The sequence below is a fragment of the Vulpes lagopus genome, chromosome 4 (genome assembly GCF_018345385.1).
Source record: "Vulpes lagopus strain Blue_001 chromosome 4, ASM1834538v1, whole genome shotgun sequence".
In the NCBI taxonomy this organism is placed as follows: domain Eukaryota; kingdom Metazoa; phylum Chordata; class Mammalia; order Carnivora; family Canidae; genus Vulpes; species Vulpes lagopus.
The window spans coordinates 92,507,482-92,522,070 of record NC_054827.1 but is presented as its reverse complement, the minus strand read 5'-3'; the positions used below and the strand labels follow the sequence as shown (position 1 = coordinate 92,522,070).

At 39.1% G+C, this 14,589-nt stretch overlaps 1 protein-coding gene across 3 annotated transcripts in view; it reads left to right on the top strand.

Annotated features, from left to right (window-relative positions):
- The window catches only part of OCA2 (OCA2 melanosomal transmembrane protein), a 409,422-nt gene that overhangs the window by 25,376 nt on the left and 369,457 nt on the right, over positions 1-14,589 (top strand). For all 3 annotated transcript variants that reach the window (XM_041751148.1, XM_041751149.1, XM_041751147.1), the window contains exon 2: positions 8,959-9,247. In XM_041751148.1, coding sequence (XP_041607082.1) covers positions 9,003-9,247 — 245 coding nt within the window. In that variant the 5' untranslated portion in view covers positions 8,959-9,002. The remainder of the gene's footprint in view (positions 1-8,958; positions 9,248-14,589) is intronic.

The following is a 14,589-nucleotide window of genomic DNA, read 5'->3' as shown; positions in this document are numbered from 1 at the left end:
ATCCATTTTGAGTTTATTTTTGTGTATGGTATAAGAAAGTGGTCCAGTTTCATTCTTCTACATGTGGCTGTCCAATTTTCCCAACAACATTTGTTGAAGAGACTCTCTTAGTTCATTGAATATTTCTTCCTACTTTGTCAAAGATTAGTTGACCATATAGTTGTGAGTCCATTTCTGGGTTCTGTATTCTGCTCTGTTGATCTATATGTCTGTTTTTTGCCAGTACCATACTGTCTTGGTGACTACAGCTTTGTAATATAGCTTGAAATCCATAACTATGATGCCTCCAGTTTTGTTTTTCTTTTTCAAAAATGCTTTGGCTATTCAAGGTCTTTGGTGGTTCTGTACAAACTTCGTTCTAGCTCTGAGAAAAATGTTGCTAGCATTTTGATAAAGAATGAATTGAATTAAATGTGTAGATTGCTTTGGGTAGTATAGAAATTTAGAAAATGTTTGTTCTTTCAATCCATGAGCATGGAATAGTTTTCCATTTCTTTGTGTCCTCTTCAGTTTCTTTCATCAGTGTTCCGTAGTTTTCAGAGTACAAGTCTTTTTACCTCTGTAGTTAGATTTATTCCCAGGTATCTTATGGTTTTTGGTACAATTGTAAATGGGATTGATTCCTTGATTTCTTCTTCTGCTGCTTCGTTATTGGTGTCTGGAAAGGCAACAGATTTCTGCACATTGATTTTATATCCTGCAACTTTGTTGAATTCATGTATGAGTTATAGCAATTTTCGGTGGAGTCTTTTGGTTTTTCTACATAGAGTATCATGTCATCTGCAAATAGTGAAAGTTTGACTTCTTTACCAATTTGGATGCCTTTTATTTCTTTTGTTGTCTGATTGCTGACACTATGACCTCCAGTACTGTGTTAAATAGTAATGATGAGAATGGACATCCTTGACTTGTTTATGACTGTTGGGGAAATGCTCCCAGTTTTTCCCCACTAAGGATGATATTTGCTGTCAGTCTTTAGTATATGGCCTTTATGATGTTGAGATATGTTCCCTCTATCCCTACTTTGTTGAGAGTTTTTATTAAGAAAGGATGCTGTATTCTGTTGAATGCTTTTTTGCATCTACTGAATCATATGCTTCTTATCCTTTCTTTTATTAATGTGGTTTATCACATTGATTGGTGAATGTTGAACCACCCTGGCATCCCAGAAATAAATCTCACTCAATCATTGTAAATAATTCTTTTAATATACTGTTGAATTCTGTTTGGTAATATTTTGTTGAGAATATTTGCATCCATGTTCATCAGGGATATTAGCCTGTAATTCTCCTTTTTAGTGAGGTCTTTGTCTAGGTGTGGAATCAAGTTAATGCTGGCTTTGTAGAATGAGTTTGGAAGTTTTCCCTCTGTTTTTATTTTTTGGAATTTTTTTCAGAAGACTAGGTTTTAATTCTTCTTTAAATGTTCGGTAAAATTCTCCTGGAAAGCCATCTAGCCCTGGACTCTTGTTTGTTGGAAGATTTTTGATTACTGATTCAATTTCTTTGCTGGTTATAGGTCTGTTCAAATTTTCTATTTCTTCCTCTTTCAGTTTTGATAGTTTGTATGTTTCTAGCAATTTGTCCATTTTTTCCAGAGTACCCAGTTTGTTGGCATATAATTTTTCTTTTTTTTTGGCATATAGTTTTTCATGGTATTCTCTTGTAATTGTATTTCTGTGGTGTTGGTTGTGATCTCTCCTTTTTCATTCATGATTTTGTATATTTGGGTCCTTTCTCTTTTTTTTTCATAAGTGGCTAGAGGTTTGTCAAATTTATTAATTCTTTCAAAGAACCAGCTCCTGTTGATCTGTTCTACTGTTTTTAAATTTTCTATATCATTGTTTTATGCTCTACTTTTTATTATTTCCCTTCTTCTGCTGGCTTTGCACTTTTTTTTTTTTTGCTTTCCTTTTCTAGCTCCTTCAGGTATAAGGGTAGGTTGTGCATTTGAGACTTTTCTCAATCCCTGGGTGGCGCAGCGGTTTGGCGCTTGCCTTTGGCCCAGGGCGCGATCCTGGAGGCCCGGGATCGAATCCCACATCAGGCTCCCGGTGCATGGAGCCTCCTTCTCCCTCCGCCTATGTCTCTGCCCCCCTCTCTCTCTCTCTGTGTGTGACCATCATAAATAATAAATAAAAAAAAAATAATCCTGTAGGTAACTGTATATACTCAAGTCTCCCCAGTGGTTGCCAAAAAAGAATCTTATAAAAAAAAAAAAAAAAAGGTAGGCCTGTATTGCTGTATACTTCCTTTTTATGACTGTCTTTGCTGCATCTGAAAGGTTTTGGACTGTTGTGTTTTCATTTTCATTTTTCTTTTGTGTATTTTGTCATTTCTTCTTTAATTTCATGGTTAACCCATTCATTCTTAGTAGGGTGTTCTTTAACTTCCATGTATTTGTAGTCTTTCCAATTTTTTTGGTGGTTGACTTCAAGTTTTATAGTGCTATGATCTGAAAATATGCATGGCATGATCTCTTTTTGTACTTGTTGGAAGTAGATTTGTGACCCAGTATGTGACCTAATCTGGAGAATGGATGTTCCATGTGCACTAGAAAAGAATATGTAGGGGCACCTGGGTGGCTCAGTCAGTTAGGCCTCTGACTCTTGATTTTGGCTTGGATCATGATCTCAGAGTCATGGGATAAAGCCCTACGTTGGGCTCTGTGCTAAATGAAGAGTCTGCTTGAGATCACCTCTCTTTCCTTCTCCTGCCCTTCCCCGCTGCACACACACACTGTCTCTGTCTAAAACGAATAAATCTTTTTTCAAAAGGAAAAGAATGTGTATTCTGCTGCTTTGGGATGAAATGTTGTGAATATATTTGTTAAGTTCATGTGACCCAGTGTGTCATTCAAAGCCATTGTTTTCTTGTTAATTTTCTGCTTAAATTATCTGTCCATTGCTGTAAGTGGGGTGTTAAAGTTCCCTACTATAATTGTATTATTATCAGTGAGTTTCTTTATGTTTCTTATCATTGATTTCATTCATTTCAGTTCACCCATGTTAGGGGCATAAGTATTTACAATTGTTAGATCTTTTTGATGGATAGACCCCTTAATTATGATATAATGCCCTTCTTCATCTCTTGTTACAGCCTTTGGTTTAAAATCTTGTTTGATATAAGTATGGCTACCCTGGCTTTCTTTGGTATCCATTTATATGACTAATATTTCTCCACCTCCTCATTTGAATCTGCAGGTGACTTTAAGTCTACAGTTAGTCTCTTGTAGGCATCATATAAATGGGTATTGTTTTTAAATTCATTCTGATACCCTGTGTTTTTGTTGGAGCATTTAGTCCATTTACTTTCAGAGTGATTGTTGAAAGATATGAATTTAGTACCATTGTGTAACCTGTAGAGTTGTGTTTCTGGTGATGTTCTCTGGTCCTTTCTAGTCTTTGTTGCTTTTGATCACTTTTTTCTCTCTACTCAAATCATCGCTCTTAAAATTGTTGCAGGGCTGGTTTAATGGTTGCAAATCAGTTTTTGTTTGGGAAACTCTTTCCTTCTATTCTGAATGACAGCCTTGCTGGATGAAGAATTCTTGGCTACATATTTTTCCCATTCAGCACATTGAATATTTCCTTCCACTCCTTTCTGGCCTGCCCAGCTTTGGTGGACAGATCTGCTGTGAACCTGATCTATCTTCCTTGTAGGTTAAGGACTTTGTCCCATTGCTGCTTTCAGGATTCTTTCCTTATCTGTGTATTTTATGAATTTGACTATTATATGCCTTACAATGGTTGACTTTTGTTGAATTTAATGGGACTTCCTTGTACTTCTTGGATTTTCATGTCTGTGTCCTTCTCCAGATTAGGTAAGTTTCGAGCTATCATTTGTTCAAATAAACCTTCTGTCCCTATATCTCTCTCTTAATTTTTTGGGACTCCTATGATACAAACATTATTATGTTTTTTTTGTATATTTTTTATTGGAGTTTGATTTGCCAACATAGTATAACACTTAGGGCATCCCATCAAATGCCCTCGGTGCCCGTCACTCCCCTTTGCTACCCCTCGTTCATTTCCCAGAGTTAGGAGTCTCTCATGTTTTGTCACCCTTTCTGATTTTTCCCACTCATTTTCTCTCCTTTCCCCTATAATCTCTTTCACTATTTTTTATATTCTCTGTATGAGTGAAACCATATAATGATTGTCCTCCGATTGACTTACTTCACTCTGCATAATACCTTCCAGTTCCACCCACGTCAAAGCAAATGGTGGATATTTGTTGTTTCTAATAGCTGAGTAGTATTCCATTGTATATATAGACCACATCTTCTTTATCCATTCATCTTTCGAAGGACATCAAGGCTCCTTCCACAGTTTGGCTATTGTGGACATTGCTGCTAAAAACATTGGGGTTCAGGTATTTCAGCTTTTCACTGCATCTGTATCTTTGGGGTAAATCCCCAGTAGTGCAATTGCTGGGTCATAGGGTAGCTCTATTTTTAACTCTTTGAGGAACCTCCATACAGTTTTCCAGGGTGACTGTACCAGTAAACATTCCTACCAACAGTGCAAGAGGGTTTTAATAAGTTACTAATTTCCCTAAGTTTAGCTTTATGGTCCATTACATTACTTTACCTCCTCTTTTCAGCTTCATCATTTTCCATAAGTTAATCTTCTATGTAACTTATTTGGTTCTCTGCTTTGTCCTCCCTCATTTTCATGGCCTCCACTTAGGATTACATTTTAGTTATGCCTTTTGTAATTTCAGCTTGACTGGATTTTAGTTCTTTTATAGTAAGGAATACTAGTAAGGAATTCTTTTGTGTCTTCTATGCATTTTTTCAAGCTTGGCTAGTATCCACACAATCGTTTTAAATTCTAGTTTTGACATTTTACTTATGTCTATATTGATTAAATCCCTGGGTGTGAGCACTATCTCCCATTCTTTCTTTTTGGGTGAATTTCTCCATCTTGTCATTTTGTCCAGGAAAGAAAAGAAAGGAAAAGAAAAAATAACAACAAAACCACTACCACCACCCCCTGCCAAACCCCACAAAAAAACAAATCCTAGATCCTGGGTGTATTTTGGTCTGCTTTTTAAAAGAATCTAGATCCCAAAATATGAAGGAAAAATAAAATAAAATACGAAGCAAAAATACATAAAAAATAAAATAATTAATAAAAAAACTGAAAAAATAAGAAAACAAATGAAAAAATTATCATAAAAAATAAAGAATAAGAGCACAAATTAATATGGTGGCACTCCACTCTCTAGCCCTGGAGCTGAAAATTCACACCCCCTACTCTTCAGTGAGCCATCACAGAAAGAGCAATCAATCAGTCTTATCTCTCCAATTTCATTAGAACTTTGTGTTCATCCTGCCTGTGTCTGAGCTTTTTTATTTCAGATGTGTGAGTGAGTTTCAAAACTACAAATTTTAGGGACTTTCAAGAAATGGGCCTGCACTGTTCCTCCTAGGGAGGATCTCCCTATGGTTCTGCCATTTTCTGGGCTTGTGCCAGGAAATTGGTTGCATGAACACACGGTGGTTCAGTTTATGGCAGTATAGAGCAGAAAGCTGGTACCTAGACTCACTGTTCTCACCCATCTTACATGGTCCTATGCCTGGGAACAGTGCAGCCCTAGGCACTACCCATTCTTCTTGTGACCCTGGGGATCCTCAGACCATGATGTCACACCTGGGATTCTATCCTGCTTTACCCCCTGAGCACCTTTAAGCCAGTCATGACTCCCACTGTAACAGACTTCTAAAGTTCTGATTTTTCACTCTGCTCCTGGATGTTCAGAATGATTAGATAACTATCTTGCTGTATTTGAGGGACAAGACAAGGTTAGGTCCCTTTAATTTTCCACCATCTTAACTTCCCCTAGAGATGTATCTTTTTAGTGTTTGCAGGTATCACTTTATGTTTCTATGGTGGCCGGAAGGATTCAGGAGAGAAGAATTGCAGCAACAGTCTGAATGGATGAGAGTGACTGGGCTCCAGTGTACCCAGTAGGGTTGCAGGCAGGTGTGTACTTGAGAGGCTGGACATTTTATTCTCATTCCTTTTAGTTTTTTCAGTGTGTCCTGGGACTTTTGCTCTTGGAGACATTCATCACCCTCATTTGACTCAGCTGTGAATCTCAGTTTCTGGCTCCTGCTTGGGCCCCCAGGTCAGCATTTTCCTGCTGAGTTTGGCCAATGGGAAGCTCTGCTGGGAAGTGAGGGAGGTAAAGGGGGGGGGGGAAGCTAGTTAGTACTTCTCCCCATTCCACCATGCTTTGGGGGCATCTTTTCTGGGGCTTCAGATTCTTCCAGAAAGGCTCAGTGTAGTTTCTGCACTCCCCTTCTCCCTCTGCTCCTTAACTATGGTGGGGTGGAAATTTTCCTGCTACTGGTAATCTTCTGGTTAGTATCTTACCATGTTCATCTCCTGTGTAACCAGTGTCTATGATTATGTATTCTGGGAAGCTTCTCTTTCCTTCTTGGGCCCTGCCTGATTCAGTTAGTGAAGGAAGGAAAAGGCAAAGGCAAAAGCTGAAATTGAAAAGGAGAGAGAACATAGGGGTGTGTAAGGAGGGAGGTAGAGGAGAACAAGAGTGAAAATTGCCTTGGGAGATATGTTAAAATCACTGGGAAGTTCTAGGACCCAGTAGGAACACTGCATATGGAAGTCACATGAGACCGTTACAACCACAGAGGGTTCTCTATGGCTATAGTTAGCTGCTTGGATGGTGCCATAGGGCAGGAAAGCCGGTGTTTTGAGTTTTGCCATGGGTGGCAGACAGACCCCAGATAGCCCCCATGATGCACATTGCCTGGTGGTCGTGCCTTTGTGAGATCCCCTCCCCTGACCTGTGACTGGCTTCTAACCAAAGAGGATGGATGGGATGTCACTCCTGTGGTTGTGTTGCATTATGTAAAAATTTGCCTTGCTAGTTGACTTACTTTGGAGACTCTCATTGTTGTGATGAAGTGAACAGACATGTTTGGGGAGTCCACATGGCACAGAACTGCAGGAAGCCAGTTGAAAGTGAGGGTGGCTTCTGAGAGCTCAGTGTGGTCTCTAGCCAACAGCTAGTAAGAAGCAGGGCCCTCAGTCCTATAGCATCAGGAATTGAATTCTGCCAACACTGAGTCATCTTGGAAGCATATTTTTTCCCCTGGTTGAGCCTCTAGATGAGAACACAGCCTGATGACACCTTGAGATCCTGAGCAAATGATCCAGCTAAACCTGACCCAACCCTGGACCCACAGAAACTCTGAAATTATAAACATGTTATTTTAAGCGACCATTTTTGTAGTAATTTGTTACGCAGCGATAGGAAACTCACATATCAGGTGAGCTTGACAGAATGAGTTGGGGCAAATAAGAGGAGAGTATTTGCTGGACTGTGGAATCTCAGCTGGGCAGGGGGTGGGGATAAGGGAGGTTTGGTTGAAGTGGAAGCAGACAAGCTCCCTGCCAGTGAAGTGATCACATAACTGAGAGCCCAGGGGGTTGGAAGTATCATCTCTGTAGATGTTGAAACCAAAATATAACAGGAATTATAGAGAGCTTTGGGTTATAGAGATAAGAGAGAGTGAGACCATAAGTTAGGACTCAAGATTTTTAAAGAATGAAGAGATATGACTAGGAAGATAGACAATTGTATTAAGAGGTTGGCATGTTGTATGAAGCAGCTGGAGTACTTTAGGGAGGGGAGAAGATGGCAGTGGGGAATCAGGAGAATACCTTTCCAAACTCTCAGCAGAACTAATTACATAATTTGTGGAACCCTGTGAAAAATGAAAATGTGAGGCTTCTTGTTCAAAAAGCAGGAAAAAATGTTAATAATACTAAAACATAAAGCTTTTTCCTTTCTTTCATAATCTTTCCTGAATTGTCACCATATTTTAAAAATTGCTTAATGTCATTATTCTAAGTAAGGAAAAATTACAAATCTAAATTATTAGCATGAATGTCATCATTCATCTTTATTGTGAAGCATCATTTTAAGTGCAGATATGAGAGCATTTAACTTATAGGTGAAATCAGGAAAGTTGTACAATTTGTATTTTGCAGTTCTTACATGCATGTGGACAATGGAAACATTGCATGAAACTAACTTAAATGTGTTTACTGTACTTTTTGATACAGGCACATTCTACCAACACTCTGCCTTCTTCTTACTGATGAGTGAGTCATAAAGAGTGGTGGACCCATTCCACTTATAGTTATGTACATTGCTTTACAATGTTACAAATCCTGCTCAACCAAAGCTCACAATAAGTGTTGGCTTCTTAGCAACTCTTGATATCAAACCATGCTGCTGCAAATCAAAGGTCATTGCTGGGGTCATGGGATGCTGGCAAATGTAAAAGATTTAAATGGTAATGGTTAAAAATATAATCCAAATAGTAGGACCTCATAACCTTTCATTTTTACTTTGAATTAGTTGAATTACTTTCAATGAGTAATTGTTTTCATTTTTATAATAGGTATTATTTTCCCATTACAAAAGTATTGATTTGCTGGATGCGAAAACCATAAAACCATAGCATAGAAGCAAAGGAGAAAGTTTCCATTACCCAGAGGTAGTCCTGTATTGGAGGCAGGGTCCTTTTGGTCTTCTGTTATATGCATATGCTATATATATATTTATTTCAAGAAAAATAGCTTATCAGTTTTTTCTGTATCCTTAATATTTCCCACTATCAATCAGTATCCCTTTAGAGCATTTTTAGTTGCATAGTATTACATACTATGCACATATTACAACTTGCTTTACTAACACTCTCTTGTTGAATACTTAGGTCATGGCTAGTGTGAAATATGCTACAATGTTCATCCTTGGAAAGAGTGTACACTGTTTCCCTGTGCTATTAGAATGCTGAAGCACTGGAAGGGCCTCATTATAACAGGCCAAAAAACAACAAGGGTAGAAAGAGACTGAATGGATTCCGTATGGATTCCCCAAGGCGCAAACAATATTCCCAGTTTGTTTTCATCAACAGTGCTTTCTTTCTGGCTGACCTCGTAAGAAGAGTGACAACGGAACATGCATCTAGAGAACAAAGGTCGGCTGACCTCTGGTGTGCTGGAGATGGAGCTACATCAGACATCTGCTCCCATGTGTGCTGGTTTAGGAAGATCAGAGCCAGCAGAATCAGCCACCAGCAAATGCGGGCTCCAGCCGAGAGTGAACAGGGCAGAGCCGTCAACCTCCTACCCCAGCAGGGCAGCTGGGCAGAGCCGCTGGGCTTCTGTGGACCGGGACTTTAATTCATTCCTCACAGAGAAGAGGTGAGTTTCTGATAGTTTTTTTTTTTAAGATTTTATTTATTCATGAGAGAGAGAGAGAGAGAGAGAGAGAGGCAGAGACATAGGCAGAGAGAGAAGAAGGGACTTCTCTCTCTGGGATGTGGGACTTGATCCTGGGACTCCAGGATCACACCCTGGGCTGACGGCAGACACTCAACAGCTGAGCCACCCAGGCATCCCAGTTTCTGATAGTTTTATCCTGTAAATGTGGATTTCACAAATATGGGATTTTCCCATGAACATAGTACTCCTATGTTTTGTGGGAAAATTTTCAGATATTATGGAAGAAATACAAGACTCTTTCTAGTAATTTCTTGACCTATTTTGAGTGAATGCTCTTTCTAAAATAGGGCTAAGAGAACTCCAAAAGATAATAAAAATAGAGTTTTTAGCATGAATTGGCATTTACTATATTATTTAAGGCACTAAAAATATTATGACTTAAAAAGCATATATATTTATATCTTAGCATGTGCTTTATTCCTACAAATATGTTAAATGAAGCAGTTGAATACTGTTTTTCATGTTAGAAAAATCTAGATTTACATAAAAAGTACTTTTTGATAAACTTAAATATTTACCAAAATACAGCTAATAAATAGATATAAAAGCATCCTGTTTAAGTGTCTGTTCATACCCATGTAGGGACATATTGGTTACCCTGCAGATGTGGGTATCCTTGTTTCCACAGGCAGTAAGTCCTGCTCTGGGCAGTTGCTCAGCCAGAACCTGACCCAAACAGTGCCAGTGTCGAATGTTTAAAAAGGCAAAGCATCGCAGAAATGCGTACAAGTGTAGATCCTCACCACCTGCCATGATCCTCTCCCCTCCTCTTCTCTAGGGTAAGACCTATCCCAATTTACGGGTGGTCTCACCAGTGTTCAGGTTCATACTTCTGTTTGTTTATGTATCATTAAATAGTTTCTGCTCTTGTTTTGTAAATGGTTAAACATTGCTTTTTTTTGTCCATCTTTTTGAGATTTGTCAGTCTGGATGCCTGTAGTTCTTGTTAATTCATTTGGACTGCTCACATAAAATGTCAGTATATGAATGTACCACAGTTTACATATCTTCTCCTATAAGTAGCTATTTAGTGTCTCCCACACTCCTTAGGTTTTTGCTATTAAAAACTGCCTACAACACTTTTTCTCCATAGGTTTTCTAGGGTATAAGTTGGGGGATTCTCTAGAGTATCTCTCTTCTTGAGAACAAATGTTGGTTCCTAAAATGTACGCACCTTTGGATTTACTAGATGGTACCAGATTAATAATTGTATAAATTTACTCTCCCACATTCCCAGCATTTGGTGCTGGCGGACTTTAACATGAGAAGATATGATACATGTGATATACTGTGTCATGGTTTGCAAGGAAATTTGCATTTCTTGTCCAGGAAAGCACACCTTTTTCTTACATGTTTATTAGACAGTTGGGTTTGTTTCTCATAATGTGCCACCTCATACATTTTGGTTAACTTTCTAATGAGTTGTTTATATTTTTCTGTGTTTCGGTTTTTTAAAATAAAATTCTTATATTAACTCTCTTTGGTCCTGTGTTGCAGTATCTTCTTCAAGCCAGATGATCATCTTTTCTCTTTATTTATGATTTTTTTAAAGATTTTTATTTATTTATTCATAGCGACACAGAGAGAGAGAGAGAGAGGCAGAGACCCAGGCAGAGGGAGAAACAGGCTCCACGCAGGGAGCCCGACGTGGGTCTCGATCCCGGGCCTCCAGGATCACACCCCAGGCTGCAGGCCGCGCTAAACCCCTGCACCACAGGGGCTGCCCTTTATTTATGATTTTTAAAAAAGATTTGTTTATTTATTTTAGAGAGAGAAAGAGAGCAAGAGCGTGGGTGGAAGGGGTAGAGGGAGGAGGAAAGAGAATTTGAAGCAGATTCCACATTGTGCATGGAGCCCAATGCAGGGCTCAATCTCATGACTCTGAGATCATGACCTGAGTTGAAACCAAGAGTCAGATGCTCAACCGACTTTGTTTCCAGGTGCTCCTATTTATGTGTCTGTGTTTTTTTAAGTAAAGTATTTAATATGATTATATTTGTTAAGTCTTTCATGGTTTTATGCTCTTTTTGGGGGTTAATATTTTTAAGTTCATATATTTTTAAGAACTCTCTTTCCTATCTGATTTAATAAATATTTTCTCCTGTTTTCTAAAAGTTGTAAACTTTTATAAGTCCTTTATACCTAGCTCCTTTACCTACTTGGAAGTTATTTTTAAGTCGCCCTTCCTTCCCCTCTCTCCCTTCCTCCTCCCTTCTTTACTGCTTAAAAAAAATACATACCAAAAAAAAAAAGCCCAGTAAATTTTTAATACAAATTTTGGGTCTGAAGTGCATGAATAATTAAGAGAGGGCACCCTTGGAAGGTGAAGGAGTACCTCCAGAATTTACGTGTGGAATTGGCTTAAGGCAGACTCTGTGGGGAAACGGGGACTGGGGACCTTCTCTGGAAGCTGTGTTGACCTGTTACATCAGCTATCTCTTGCCACAATAACGGTGCAGACCCCAAACATAAACTTCATGTGGGTAGTAGGGTGGTGGTTTAACCCCCTTCTGCCAGTGTAGGTGTGACTGCCAGCTGAATTAGGGGTCCCGTGGGTCCCCTGCCTCTCATTCTTCCAAAGGAATCATCATTCAGGAATGGAAGCTGGTCCTAAGCCTCTGCCACTTCACGTGGGCTAACATCTCATCAGCAGACTGAAGGTCAGAGATACATCTTGTGCTCTGAGGGTCACCAGATAGAATGCAGGTTGCAAATGTGAGTTTCAGATAAAAATGAACATTTTGGGGGAATTTCTTTTTTTATTTAATTTAAATTATTTGCCAACATATAGTATAACACCCAGTGCTCATCCCGTCAAGTGCCCATCACCCAGTCACCCCATCCCCCTGCCCGCCCACCTCCCCTTCCACAACACTTTGTTTATTTCCCAGAGTTGGGAGTCTCTCATAGTTTGTCTCTAATTTTTCCCACTCAGTTCCTCTCCTTTCCCTTATAATCCCTCTCCCTATTTTTTATATTCCCCGAATGAATGAAACCATATAATGTTTGTCCTTCTCCGATGACTGACTTCACTCACCATCATACCCTCCAGTTTCATCCAGGTTGAAGCAAATGGTGGGTACTTGACGTTTCTAATGGCTGAGTAATATTCCATTTTATATATAGACCACATCTTCTTTATCCATTTATCTTTTGGGGGACACCGAGGCTCCTTTCACAGTTTGGCTATTGTGGACATTGCCGCTATAAACATTGTGGTGCAGGTGTCTCGGGGTTTCACTGCATCTGTATGTTTGGGGTAAATCCCCAGCAGTGCAGTTGCTGGATCATAGGGCAGGTCTCTTTTTAACTCTGAGGAACCTCCACACAGTTTTCCAGAGTGGCTGCACCAGTTCACATTCCCACCAACAGTGCAAGAGGGTTCCCTTTCTCCACATCCTCTCCAACATTTGTTGTTTCCAGTCTTGTTCATTTTCCCCATTCTTACTGGTGTGAGGTGGTATCTCATTGTGGTTTTGATTTGTATTTCCCTGATGGCAAGTGATGCAGAGCATTTTCTCATGTGCTTGTTGGCCATGTGTATTCCTTCTTTGGTGAAATTTCTGTTCATGTCTTTTGCCCATTTCATGATTGGATTGTTTGTTTCTTTGCTGTTGAGTTTAATAAGTTCTTTATACATCTTGGATACTAGCCCTTTATCTGTTAGGTCATTTGCAAATATCTTCCCCCATTATGTAGGTTGTCTTTTAGTTTTGTTGACTGTTTCTTTTGCTGTGCAGAAGCTTCTTAACTTGATGAAGTCCCAATAGTTCATTTTTGCTTTTGTTTCCCTTGCCTTCATAGGGGATGTAGCTTGCAAGAAGTTGCTGTCCCCAAATTCAAAAAGGCTGTTGCCGTGTTCCCCTCTGGGATTTTGATGGATTCTTAACTCACATTTAGATCTTTCATCCATTTTGAGTTTATCTTTATGTCTGGTGTAAGAGAGTGGTCCAGTTTCATTCTTCTGCACATGCCTCTCCAATTTTCCCAGCACCATTTATGAAGAGACTGTCATTTTTCCAGGGGATAGTCTTTCCTCTTTTGTCGAATATTAGTTGACCATAGAGTTGAGGGGCCATTTCTGGGTTCTCTATTCTGTTCCATTGATCTCTGTGTCTGTTTTTGTGCCAGTACCGCACTGTCTTGATGACCACAGCTTTGTAGTACAACCTGAAATCTGGCATTGGATGCCCCCAGATATGGTTTTCTTTTTTAAAATTCCCCTGGCTATTCGGGGTCTTTTCTGATTCCACACAAATCTTAAGATAATTTGTTCTAACTCTCTGAAGAAAGTCCATGGTATTTTGATAGGGATTGCATTAAACGTGTAAATTGCCCTGGGTAACATTGACATTTTCACAATATTAATTCTTCCAATCCATGAGCATGGAATATTTTTCCATCTCTTTGTGTCTTCCTCAATGTCTTTCAGAAGTGTTCGTAGTCTTTAGGGTATAGATCCTTTATGTCTTTGGTTAGGTTTATTCCTAGGTATCTTATGCTTTTGGGTGCAGTTGTAAATGGGATTGACTCCTTAATTTCTTTCTTGAGTCTCATTGTTAGTGTATAGAAATGCCACTGATTCCTGGGCATTGATTTTATATCCTGCCACACTGCCAAATTGCAGTATGAGTTCTAGCAATCTTGGGGTGGAGTCTTTTGGCTTTTCTATGTACAGTATCATGTCACCTGCAAAGAGGGAGAGTTTGACTTCTTCTTTGCCAATTTGAATGCCTTTTATTTCTTTTTTTCTGAGTCTAGGACTTCTAGTACTATTTTGAATAGCAGTGGTGAGAGTGGACATCCCTGTCTTGTTCCTGATCTTAGGGGAAAGGCTCTCAGTTCTTCCCCATTGAGAATGATATTTTCTGTGGGCTTTTTATAAATGACTTTTAAGATACTGAGGCATGTTCCCTGTACCCCTACACTTTGAAGAGTTTTAATCATGAATGGATGTTGTAATTTGTAAAATACTTTCTCTGCATCTATTGAGAGGATCACATGGTTCTTATTTTTCTCTTATTGATGTGATTTATCACGTTGATTGTTTTATGAGTGTTGAACCAGCCCTGCATCCCGGGGATTAATCCCACTTGGTCACGGTGAATAATCCTCTTAATGTACTGTTGGATCCTATTGACTAGTATCTTGTTGAGAATTTTTACATTAGTGTTGATCAGGGATATTGGTCTATAAATCTCCTTTTTGGTGTGGTCTTTGGTTTTGGAATTAAGGTGATGCTGGCCTCATAGAACGAGTTT